This window comes from Trichomycterus rosablanca, chromosome 2 (genome assembly GCF_030014385.1).
Source record: "Trichomycterus rosablanca isolate fTriRos1 chromosome 2, fTriRos1.hap1, whole genome shotgun sequence".
NCBI lineage: Eukaryota > Metazoa > Chordata > Actinopteri > Siluriformes > Trichomycteridae > Trichomycterus > Trichomycterus rosablanca.
In genome coordinates, this window is record NC_085989.1 from 5,807,244 (window position 1) to 5,819,860 (window position 12,617).

A 12,617-nucleotide genomic window follows, 5' to 3' on the forward strand; every position below is an offset into this window, starting at 1 on the left:
CACAACATGGAAACGTGTGGAATTGTATTTTATTTGGATAAGTTACCTCAGCAAAGATCCACATGATGGCGCAGAAACACCACAAACATTCAAACTGAAACCTGTTCATTTGATCAAATTTCCGTCCATTATTAAAACTGTCATACATAATGAGTACAAATTATTATTTTCATATATGGAGCTGCAATAATATAAATAAGCAATAAGCATATAATACGCATTACAATGAATATTGTGCATCCTGAGTCGATTCAGTGATTCAGTAGTTGAGTCGGTTTAGTGATTCAGTAGTTGAGTCGGTTTAGTGATTCGAGATGCCCTCGATACGTAAACACTTTACATCAAACGTTGGGTCTGTCCGAAAAACCAAGTGAGCGCCCTAGATAGACAGCCTTTTTACGTCATACCTCCCCGAGACATGCTCCCTACTAAGGTGCCTTCATTCTAAGTGATACACTGAATAACGAGGGAGCCTTCGTCGCGTCCTTAGCGGTGAAGTCATTACTAGCATTCTTAGGCTACTCACTGCTTTTCTCGCCAAAGATTTCAAATATGACGGACTGTGAAGCATTGTAAATAAACTGTCATTGATTTTAATTTGTATAAATGTGCACGAGTGTGATTTATTTGGAAATTCGGGCTTGTCGGTGACAATTCAACCGTTTTTGGTACACGGAGCGAGATGTTAGCTTGCATGCTAGCGGGTTATGCTGCCTCAGTCTATTAGTTTGAATGTCCTGGGGCTAACTGTGTTAGCTTAGTAAGCGAAACTTTTCTGTAGCACACTACACCAGAGAAAAATCTGTTATACGTAATTATGATGCAGTATTATTGCTACCACCCATCATATTGCACTTCATATTTCATACGCTAAGCTTAACACAAGCCTTACATTTTGAATTTCAGAGCAAATTTCACGGTCAGTTACGCGATTTTAATACAGAAATAGGGGCAATTTTTATGGGAATGATAGTGTAAATTGTACTTGCGTAAAGAACGCACTTTGCGCACCCTACGCAAACCAGGCTACGCTAAAAACGTAGGTCAGTTTCGGAGCATGCGCAGTGAGGCTCTCATGCTGCGTGTTTGTGTTTTGATAAATAAATGCTCTTTTTTTACTTTGTGCTGATAAATGTTAACAGAATAGCATCGATTTTTTATTTTAAATGAACAAGGACACATGTATTCGGTCACTATTTAAATTGTACATATTTATTCACCCAGCAAACAGCCGCTTGGTGGTGATACACTATGATAGTAACGTTGTGAGAAAGTAAAACATCCAGAAACAAGAATTCTGACCGCTTTAAACATCTCAATTGACCTCAACCCTACTGAGAGCAGCTACTTAGAAAATGTATGTGTTACAATATTGATAAGATAATGGGTTATAAATACAGAGTGCTCATAGAGACAGAAATCACTGCAATTAGCTTAGCAGCTAACACTAGCGACTAAGCTAACAAGTACTGTGTTAACTCAGCTGTAATGTGTTTCTCATAGTAAATGTACAGCACACAGTGCACAAGTCTTTATTGAATATCTTTTATAATGATAATAGTTATAGTTTATGACGAATCATGACTAAAGTGAATAAAGGGATGAATGATGTTTTGTTATTATAAAATTGTTTTGAAGGGTGACCGTGCTTTCTCATTCGCTGCTCCCAGACTGAATTCATTACCTCATGGACTTCAATTGATGCTTTCAAAACTTGTTTTAAAACCTACCTTTTCTCTCTGGCATATGAAGATGGTTAACCAGGTTTTTCTTTTACTCTCGCTGTTTTATTTTTTTATATTCTAACCAATGTATATTTATATATATGTATTTCTTTTATTGTTGTATTCTGCTGTACAGCACTTTGGTTAGCTTCGGCTTTATAAATAAATTTAATTGAATTGAATAAAAACCTCAGACTTGGTTCATTATGGTAATAAATGCCCTACTAATAAATCATGACATACTGCTCTCCCAACTCTACATGAAAATAAATAACTCAAACTCAAAGGAAGCTTTATTGGCATGACAAATAAGGACATTCGTATTGCCAAAGCTCAGTTACAAAAAAAAAAGAAATAAACAATAAGAAAGAACAAACATATATATAAAACAGTGCAAAGAAAAATAAAATAATAATAAAAACAAAAGGTAACATTACCAGTAATGAGGTAGTAATAAAATTTGTTGTGTGTTAGTGTGTGTGTGACATGGTCACCCACTGTTCCTCACCTGGTGGCAGGTGTGTGTGTATGGAGTAGTGGTGGGCGGATTGATCCGAATATCGATATTATCGATACCAACGTTGGTACTTGTATCAGATTGATACTAGTGTGATGGGATCAATACTTTAGTTTTACTTTTTCTCCGCAACATTCTCCCATTTCGTCAGAAAGTAAAGACCATGTGTGTACAGACTCCGCTCCTCTCACATCTAACATGCTCACCTCGCTCCTCACCTTCTGCTCTGCTGTGTTTTGGTACCGTCTCACTGTTATGATCCTAACAGACATAAGTACGTTGGTAGGCATTGGAAGATTGTAAGTTTTTGAATACTTTGCTTTGCAGATACAGAAATGGGGCAATTTTATGAAAATATTAGTGTAACGTAAAGTACGGACACACCTTACGCACATGCATCGGAGCATGCATAGTGAGGCTCTTATTCCGTTTTTTGGTGAATGAGAGCTCCTTTTCACTTTGTGCTTATAAATGTAAACAGAATAGCAAGGACACATGTATTCGATCACTATTAAAAATTTACAAATGTATTCATTCAGCAAACAAAACTATGAGTTAGCTGCTTGGTGGTGATACGCCATGATGGTAACGTTGTGAGAAAGTAAAGCACCAGAAACAAGAAATCGGACCGCTTTAAACATCTGAATTTATTTACAACCCTACTAAGAGCAGCTACTTACAAAACTGTATGTATTACAATAATGCGCTTAAATGTCATGATAATTCAATCAGATTTAGCAATTTGATGATGCATCTACCTTAATTATTAAAAAGTATCGGTATCGCCGATACTGGCCCTGTATGTAATTGGTATCGGATCGATACCAAATTTTGAAATATCGCACACCACTAGTGTATGCTAGTGTGCAGCTCTCTCTGTGCTCCCCCAGTATGTGGGGCAGTTTGTTGGGGCCTGAGAGCGAGAGAGGGTTAAAGTCGGGGATGATGGTGTTAAATTTGGGGAAGAATTGGGAAATAAATAAAAGTATCTGTATTGGTATCGGTGATACTGGTCCTGTATTCACCTGGTATCACACCACTACCTTAAATAAATGAAGTATATAGATCATAATAGTTATGCATAAATGTAGTGTATGCACATTTACTCTGTACATCAGGGAGGCGACTGCCTTCTTAACTAAAACATGGTAAATAACAATTTAAAAAATACCCACACAAGTAATAAAATGTGAAAACCCTCTCAAAACAAACAAATACATGAAGCATAGAAGCAAATGCCAATTGAAATACACTGTAAGTGATATCTCACACAGTTGGCCTATAAAACCAACTCTCATTATGATTGTTTAATGAGTCGACCAGCTTGTGAGCAGCATTATGTCTCCTCTGGAATCAATAAAAAGCACATAGTCATCTTTAAATACTGAAGTCTTTCTGTTTGTTTGTGCTTTTTACATTCTGTGTCAAAGCTGTGGAAAAACTATTATGATCTACAGTATATATTTCAGGGGTTCTGAGTGAAGGTACGTCTGTGAGTAATGTCGGTGTAACAGCGGCCTCTATGGGTAACATGTTCCAGTTACACAGAGATCTGTGAGTAAAATACAGGTACGATTCTTACCGTTTGCGCTGGTTGGTAATTCTGCATCAGTACTGGTGAGCCACGTCGACTCCGTCTCTCTGGTCCAGCTCTCGTGGCGTCTCGGCTCAATGGCATCACTCCTGCTTCCACCGCAACCCATTGACACAAGACAGAGCGAAATAAATCCAGTTCAGCGCCTCCAGCTCCTTAATCAATCCGCTACTGGAGACAGAAGTGCCGCTTTACCGCAGCTGTAACCACCGCACTGTGGAGCCTACACAGTACCGGGTTGCCAGATTGGAGCAATCGCTGTCATTCCAGGCACGAAACTACAATTGCAAATTAACCTAACCTGCAAATCTGGTGCATTTATTCACCCAGTGAAGTAAATATGATCATAATTACATATGAAAGCACCAACATTTTTGGTCATTACCGTCCCTCTGTTTTCAGCCGGGATGAGTCAAATATAAATACATATAGTGTACCACTGATGACGTCAAGAGGGGCGGGCAACATGTTTAATGCTGAAAGAGAAAATTCATCAAATGACGTAGCCTCTTCCCACGCCTGTGCGTTTATGAGGTGAGCACTCTACGCAGACCATCACATATCATGTATGTCATGTCTTTCTTGTGACATTCTGGACAAGCAGTGGTCTTTTGCAAACTTTGGGGGGGGAAAAGTTGGAAGCACATAATTTGTTTTACATAATTGTTATGTTATTTCCCAGAAGAGTGGAGACTGTTATAGACACAGGGGACTGCACGTCCATGATTTTAAAGTGGCAAAAAAGGCTAAGAACCCATAAAACATATTGTGACTACTTGCCACACTATATTTCGGTTTCATAAAGGTTCAAACGCACTACAATGAAATAATGACTGATGTGTAGCGTGAATTCGTACAAACTGCGTCATTTTCCATGTCAGCCTTTATCTCCTCTTCGTTATACTAGTCAAGCACAACGAATCTCATATAAAGAATAACACCAGTACAAACAGGCTTCATAAATGGTGAAACAGGATTGCACACACATATCTGCAGAATTATAGGCACCCTTGGTTTGTTTGTTTGTTTATTAGGATTTTAACGTCATGTTTTACATTTTTGGTTACATTCATGACAGGAACGGTAGTTACTCATTACACAAAGTTCATCAGTTCACAAGGTTAAATCGAACAGTCATGGACAATTTAGTGTCTCCAATTTATCTCACTTGCGTGTCTTTGGACTGTGAGAGGAAACCGGAGCACCCGGAGGAAACCCACGCAGACACGGGGAGAACATGCAAACTCCACACAGAAAGGACCCGGACCGCCCCACCAGGGGATCGAACCCAGGACCTTCTTGCTGTGAGGCGACAGTGCTACCCACTGATCCACCGTGCCACCCCGGCACCCTTGGTAAAATGTTTTAATAGCAGTATAATCCACTTAGCCAATTGGAAACTGAATATACATATATAAACTTTAATATACAATGAACTGTAGCCTGCATGAGTAAATCAAGTTCTTAATATGTATGCTCCAAAAATATTATGTATGCTCCAAAAATTGTGCCTGGTTTCATTCTAAACGACTTCACACAAGCTGCTGCAAGCAATAAAAAAGTTATCTGGAACCAAATTATCATAAAGTGCAACATTTCACAAGTTGCTCTTAGACTAATCACTAATTATGATTTAGACTAATAAGAAAAGTGAAAAGTCAGCGCTCAAAGGGGCTGCTCATCTCAAACAGAACTACACATCTTTAAAAAGAAAGACACAAATGAACTAATTTACTAAGGCAGTGGTTCTCAAACTTTTTAGACCAAGTACCACCCATTATCAAACCAAAACTTCCAAGTACCACTTATGTTTTTCATCACAGAACCACATATGCCACACATTTATTAGGGGTGTGTGTGTGTGTATGTACTGTATATTAGTGATGGGAATTATGCCTTCTTGAAGGGAGCCGGATCTTTTGGCTCGGTTCTTTTTAAAGAGCCGTTTAAAAGAATGGCTCTTCGTTCTTCAGGAGGCGCTACTAGGTAAACTATAGGACACCCTCGATATTAACATCAGATTTTGCTACCTTACCCTAAATGTAGGCCTAATTATAAACACTTAAACGAGAAAAAACTACAGAGACGTACTGTGGTTTTATTACATTAAGTTTTTAGAATAATCCTCTCTTGTACTGAGATGTGACTGTGTTTGTTTCTGCTTTAAAACATACGCACCATGAAAGAACCAGACTTAACACAATTAAACAAGTTTATAGTTTATTTCTCAATTATTTGTCATTATACTACCACCTCTCTCTCTCTCTCTCTCTCTCTCTCTCTTTGTGCGTGTGCGTGTCTCGCTTGCTCTTTCAGCGATCCTGAAAGTGTTTCGGATTTGAATATCGGCAATAAACAGCTCTTATTACGACTTACGATTAATTCCCTCTACTGATGTGAAGCTGAATGGATGGATTACAGTCTATATGAACTGCGCAAAAATAAAAGACTCGGTTCCTTTCGTTCATTTCAAAGATCCGTTTAATAGAACGACCCATCACTAGTATATCTGCGCCTGTTTAGCGGAGCAGTCTGGTGATGTCAGGAAGGAGATCAGTGAGATTCAGACGCAGATCTGCTCTGACCAAAGTGAGAGAGCTACTGATCACTTTACTGATCACGTTTTGGGAATTTCGAGATGAAAACCGCGAACGTGAAGTATAGACGTAATAAAGTACGGTGTCTGCGTAGCCCCGAATATTTTTAAAAACATTCGTTTTAATACAGTTAAACTGATTTTATTAAAACAGAATTATAACTACTTTGAAAAAGATTTTATTAGTAATTTACACATTTTGTTTCATTTTTTTGTATTTATAATTATTAAATTATTTATATTTTTCGGTGCATAGTTACTTTTCCGAAATTATCTGGCGTACCACTTCATGCTGCTTCACGTACCACCAGTGGTACGCGTACCACAGTTTGAGAACCACTGTACTAAGGCATTTAGGAAAGATCTAATTGGTCAAATTAGAAAGTTGTTTTTTCTAAAAGGTGAAGGCACTTGCATGGCCCGATCTGAATCCCATTAAAATAAATTAAGGATTTTAAAACTGTGATTCCATCAGAGGGACCCCCTGTATCTTTGGGGAAATTAAAACAATTTGTCAGCAGCAAGGTGTACAAATAGTACCTCAAGGCTGTAAAAGGTTTACAACATGCTTAAAGCTGTAATTACCAACAACTTTGCAACCAAGTACTATTTGTTATTCATTCACACATTATGAATACATTTATGAATTATTTCCTAACTTATAAATGTGGTTAAAAATACACACTTTCTTCACATGTACAATCACAAAGTCAATGAGACATTATGTGAATATTTGCACTGAAAGTGGTTGATCCTTGTATTCTAGACATTTATATGCACTAAAAAAATAACATTGTTTTCAGATTTTAAACATACCATTAAGCATGCAGTAATGGCAAGTGCAAGTATAGTTTGTAATGTGGAACATTCTCATTAATAAGATAATAGCAACAGATTGTAATGTTGAAAACAGAAAGAAAAGGAAATGAAATGGTAAACTGGGCAGCACTGACTCTCGATTTATAAAACATAATTTTTAAAAGGAAAAGGTGAACAGCTGTGTAGATAAGGGATATGGTGTGTGCACAAAGCTGAGGACCTTGTTCCTGTGTTTGACACCATGACCACACTGGACAGCAGTGTAATTGGTTTCCATAGACACAGGGACCGCTGAGGACACAGGTCTGCCTATCTGTTCTCCGCCCGAAAAAGCAAATGTTGAAGAGATGTTATTTTAAAGAAACTTTATTTTTGAGTTCGCAGGTAAGTTTTAAAATAGAATGCTTGACAGCCAGTGGTGAAGTGTCCATACACTTTTGTAACACCCCCCTCCCCCAATAAAAAAAACAAACAAACAAAGTAACTACAAAACAAATACCTTTTTTGAATTAAATAAAGTCACTGTAGGGTATATTTGTAGTTTGGTTTAAGCTCCACCCTATTAACACAAACCTGGTAAGCACACATACACAGCGTCATGAAGAAGCACATGTACAAGTATCATACAGCCCTAAGAAACATTTAATTCCAACATAAAAATATGCATGGGACACAATTTCTAATCAGAACTGTAACAGCACCGACAGAAAAACATTTTCGTCCACAAGGTCTTGTGGCTGAATGTTCAAATTGTCTCTTGGAGGCATCTAAAAAAACAGCGTCAGCTAAGCTGTATATTGTGTGCCAGAATAAATTAGTATCTGTATTTGGTAGAGTAGTCTTTGGGGGACACGACAAGACCTCTTCCTTTGCGTGCACCTCTGTAAACAGTCTCAACAATGTCTATCATCTCCTGCTTGTCCTCCATTGTCCAGTTGATCTTGTTGTTGTTACCGGTACCCAGATCAATCATGATGTGTTTGTTCCTGTAAGAAAAAACAGACGTGACTGGTAAACATTTAGAAGGGTGGCATATATGCGGCATGCCTCATTAGATCAGATGTCATTATATAAACCTGTCCAAGAGAACAGACTGCATCAAGTCACCAAAGCAATCAGCTGTGATCAAAACACACATTACGCTGAAATGGAGTATGATTTTAATATGGCACATATTGAGGTGTTCTTGTAGTATCAGGTATGCAAAGTCAGTATTGCAATAACAATTAATCAGGAACACTCCAGTCCTCAATATGGGATTTACGTATCCACAGTTAATAACTGCTTCATCTGCTTATTTGATCACACATGATGTTGGCTGCCATCAGAGTAGCACTGTATTAGCAGAAGTTTTTTCCACTGTGCTATCGGCCAGCAGATGACACAAAACCGATCTGCTGTGTCTAAGGGTGGGAGAGGCAAAGGGATTCCCCATTACTGCTGCAACTGTGGCTGGTCGAAGGTATCTGCACAGAGACAGTGAATAATGGAGAGTAGTGCAAATGGAGTGGCAGGTGAAATGAAGCTCTTGGCTTTGTGTTAGGTGTAGCCTTTTTCAGGCAGGGTCTACAGTGATGAAGAGTGATATATTTGGGTAAGTGGATATAAATAGATTGGGATCAAAATGAACAACCAGAATAAATAAAAAGTTCTATTATACAATGATATTTAATTGAATGTGTCTTTCTTTGACATACCTGAAAAAGAACATGACTGTGCAGGGGTCGTACAACTCGTACATTTTGTTAAAATCTGGAACTTCGGTAATGTCCACTAAATAAATCACAGCAAAATTCTTCACCTGCGGATCAAGAAAAAAACTGTTAATTTTATTCTACATTTTCTTATGTACAGATATTGCAGATAAATGTTCAATCAGACATTGCCATCAAGGCATTGTCTTTTTCTGGAAAATCCATCGTTACTTTAGCAAGGCAAGTGCTTAAACTTTTTACTAAACTGTAAAAAAAAAAAAAGACACTCCTCAACTGACATAATCAGAATTGATTAGGAATGCTATAAATGATTAGCCAACCTAATCCTTAGGCACGGGCCTGAAACAACCTAAATTCTGACACATTTTGTGTTCACTTAGTATTTAAACAGATTTTCAAAAATCTTGCTTTAGAAACAACCATTCACAGAAATATGTCGAATAAGTTACCTTTTCAGCAATGCTATACAAAACTTCATCCATTTTCATGCATGTGGGGTCCCAGTCGTGGCCAAATCGTATAACAAGAACACGGTCCTCCTCAGATAAAATAGCCTGATCCACCTGCCAGCCGTTGTGAAGATGAGGAAGCATGTACGACATTTTGAGGTATTAGGGAGGTTTTCCTAAAAAAGAGAATGGTATTTAAAGTCCTTCTTTACAACAATTGTAAAATAATGCACCAATTCCGTACACCTAAAAGTCAAATGTTATGTTAAAAGTTATGTTTTGTAAAAGTAAGTAAACACATTCTTAACTGGATTCACCCTGTTAGCACTCGATGTATGTGAACAGTTAGAGACCAGAGCTGTGTTAACTACCAAAGGACTCTTTCTGATGAGAACATGCTGCTGGCTTTAGCTTTCTGGTTGTAGTAGTATTCTCATCCCAGAATTATACAGAGGTGTTTATCCCAACAGCAATGTTGCGGTCATTGCAGGGCTGATAATAATAACATTTGGTCAGTGGGGGTCTTATGGGGGCCCCTTTCGATAATAAAAAGGACGGATGGGCAAAGTGTTTACATCAACAGTGCTACAGTTAGTAATTGTATACTACAAACTTTATACTTTAATTTTATGAACTTTAAGTTCTTCTGTACGATAGGTGTAGCTTATAAAATAAACAATGTACAAAGCAGTGCCTAATAAGGTATTCAGTGACTGAATGATAAAAGGTTTATTACTCTCATTTACACTAAGCATATACTCATGGTCAGTGTTGCAGCATTTGTTTCATCACATATTTAACCACTCATTTATTTTCACAAACATCTTCGCCCTGGTCAGGGTCGCAATAGGTCCGGCTTCAGACAAAAATGATCGCAAGGAAGCCTGATCAGTGTGCCAATCCATACTTACCAAAGTAACTTTGTCACCCCACCTTCTGCATATAATTAGTATGAACAAGCGATGATGAATGAACTAGACGTACTGTGTTAGGCTTCATATTAACTGGTGCACGGTGGCTCAGTGGGTAACACTGTCGCCTCACAGCAAGAAGGTCTAGGGTTTGATTCCTAGGTGGGGCAGTCCGGGTCCTTTCTGTGTGGGTTTTGCATGTTCTCCCCGTGTCTGCATGGGTTTCCTCCGGTGGCTCCGGTTTTCTCCCACAGTCCAAAGACATGCAAGTGAGGTGAATCGGAGACACAAAATTGTCCATTAATGTGTTTGATATGAAACTTGTGAACTGATTAATCTTGTGTAACCTGTAATCTGTCCTGTCATAAATGTAACCAGTGTGTAAAACATGATGTTATAATCCTAATAAATAAATAAATATTAACCGGCGCTGTATGGACTCCTAGTGAAGAGTATGGAATTAAATATTGGCTTGAATTTGAACTTTAAGCTGATTACAGTAACATAAAACCATGAAAATCGGTTTAAAAAAAGAACAAAACAAAAACAAACAATATGTCCAGTATACAGTGACATAATGGTGAATAAATTTAGCAAGATAGCTACAAGTTTACAAAAGATTTGACCGTGATATGCAAACTATTTATACAAGCGAATTTTATTTATATTTACTTCCATATATATAAATTAATAATCTATGTTCATTCAGAATATGGAATATAGGTTAGCCACTGGCTCTGTAGCATGTTAGCTACAAACCCTGCTGAAGTTTCAAGAAAACCTCCTGTCGCAGACACAACACAGTTCACACTTATACAGTAATAATACAATATCTGTCATTTATTTAGGTTCTTACCTTAAATAGATGAAATTAGAATAAAATAAATATTTATATTATCGTTTTGTTCACGAGCGAGTGCATTGAACTCAAGCAGATGTAGAATAACCGTTTCACCACCGCGCTTGCGCAAACGCCCTCTTCTGTCCCGGAGTAAAACAACCGCTCTTCACTCTCACTGATCAGTTTATTAGGAACACCAGTGTGGTACGTACGTTCATTGCCCAGTTTATGAGCTATGCCTACCTTATAATTGCACTTTGTGGCCACTTTTACCCCTTCTGCTCCATCAAGGGCGGCACGGTGGCTAAGTGGGTAGCACTGTCGCCTCACAGCAAGAAATGTCCTGGGTTCGATCCCCAGGTGGGGCGGTCCGGGTCCTTTCTGTGTGGAGTTTGCATGTTCTCCCCGTATCTGCGTGGGTTTCCTCCCAGTCCAAAAATATGCAAGTGAGGTAAATTGGAGACACTAAATTGTCCATGACTGTGTTTGATATAACCTTGTGAACTGATGAACCTTGTGTGATGAGTAACTACCGTTCCTGTCATGAATGTAACCAAAAGTGTAAAATATGACGTTAAAATCCTAATAAACAAACTCCATCAATCAGTGGAATTTAACCCCATCAGACCAGCACTGGGCAGATAGCATTTGGGTGGTGAACCATTCTCAGCAATGCATTAGCACTAACCCCCCTTTTTTTATTGCTCAGTACCCTATGGTTATTATTATTTTATTATTTATTAAGATTTTAACGGCATGTTTTACACACTTTGGTTACACTGATGACAGAAATGGTAGTTACTCAGTACACAAGATTCATTACTTCACAAGTTTAATGTCAAACACAGTCATGAACAATTTTGAATCTCCAATTCACCTCACTTGCATGTCTTTGGACTGTGGAATCAAACCCAGGACCTTCTTGCTGTGAGGTGACAGTGCTACCCACTGAGCCACTGTGCCGCCTGTACCCTATGGTATTGTGCATTTTTAAACCAGTGATCACAATTTAACAGTTGTTTTTTTGTGAATCGTACTGTACTGAGGCACCCATGCCTAAGCTTTGTTACCATGTAGCAGTGCAGAGTACCATGCAGTGGAAAAGGGGCACGAAAGCACCAATCCTGCTCCATATATATATATATATATACAGTATATGTATATGTATATGTATATGTGTGTGTGTGTGTGTGTGTGTGTTAAAGTTTGTTGAGCACTGTTGGGGTACAAAATCCTACACAGAATTGCAAAAAATTAAGGACCACAAAATTTGGAGAAGGGAAAACCAAAACACGTCCTGTCGTTGCAACTGCTATTGTTTACAGTCACCTTCACATATTCAACATAATTGTGGTAATGACATGATAGTGTGTGTTGTGTAGCAAGTGGAGTTTTCAAACACCTTAAAGCACAACTGTGTTTCCAACTGTGTTTACATTAAAGATGACATT

General features: G+C 38.2%; 2 protein-coding genes across 3 annotated transcripts; both read right to left on the reverse strand.

Annotated features, from left to right (window-relative positions):
- Positions 1–3,577: 3,577 nt before the first annotated feature.
- On the reverse strand, positions 3,578–3,944 carry si:ch211-215i13.3 (brain and acute leukemia cytoplasmic protein). Its single transcript, XM_062985388.1, has 2 exons — positions 3,824–3,944; positions 3,578–3,588 (listed from the first exon to the last, which is right to left on the reverse strand). Exons 1-2 carry the CDS (start codon positions 3,942–3,944, stop codon positions 3,578–3,580), a joined length of 132 nt encoding a protein of 43 aa, XP_062841458.1.
- A 3,656-nt stretch (positions 3,945–7,600) lies between these two features.
- Positions 7,601–11,285, reverse strand: txnl4a (thioredoxin-like 4A). Of its 2 annotated transcripts, none has more exons than XM_062989835.1 (4): positions 11,182–11,285; positions 9,415–9,590; positions 8,948–9,051; positions 7,601–8,236 (listed from the first exon to the last, which is right to left on the reverse strand). In XM_062989835.1, exons 2-4 carry the CDS (start codon positions 9,565–9,567, stop codon positions 8,065–8,067), a joined length of 429 nt encoding a protein of 142 aa, XP_062845905.1. In that variant the 5' UTR covers positions 9,568–9,590; positions 11,182–11,285; the 3' UTR covers positions 7,601–8,064. The 2 variants fall into 2 exon arrangements, with proteins under 2 accessions (XP_062845905.1, XP_062845898.1); XM_062989828.1 differs by lacking the exon at positions 11,182–11,285 and adding an exon at positions 10,399–10,846.
- Between the last annotated feature and the right edge of the window lie 1,332 nt (positions 11,286–12,617).

Bases quoted from the DNA above. Each gene is read 5' to 3' on its own strand.
- si:ch211-215i13.3 (XM_062985388.1), bottom strand. From the start codon at position 3,944: ATGGGTTGCGGTGGAAGCAGGAGTGATGCCATTGAGCCGAGACGCCAC.
- txnl4a (XM_062989835.1), bottom strand. From the start codon at position 9,567: ATGTCGTACATGCTTCCTCATCTTCACAACGGCTGGCAGGTGGATCAG. The intron at 9,052-9,414 runs GTAACTTATTCG...CTTGATCCGCAG, and splicing joins TGTATAGCATTGCTGAAAAG to GTGAAGAATTTTGCTGTGAT. The intron at 8,237-8,947 runs GTATGTCAAAGA...TTTTTCTTACAG, and splicing joins ACAGTCATGTTCTTTTTCAG to GAACAAACACATCATGATTG.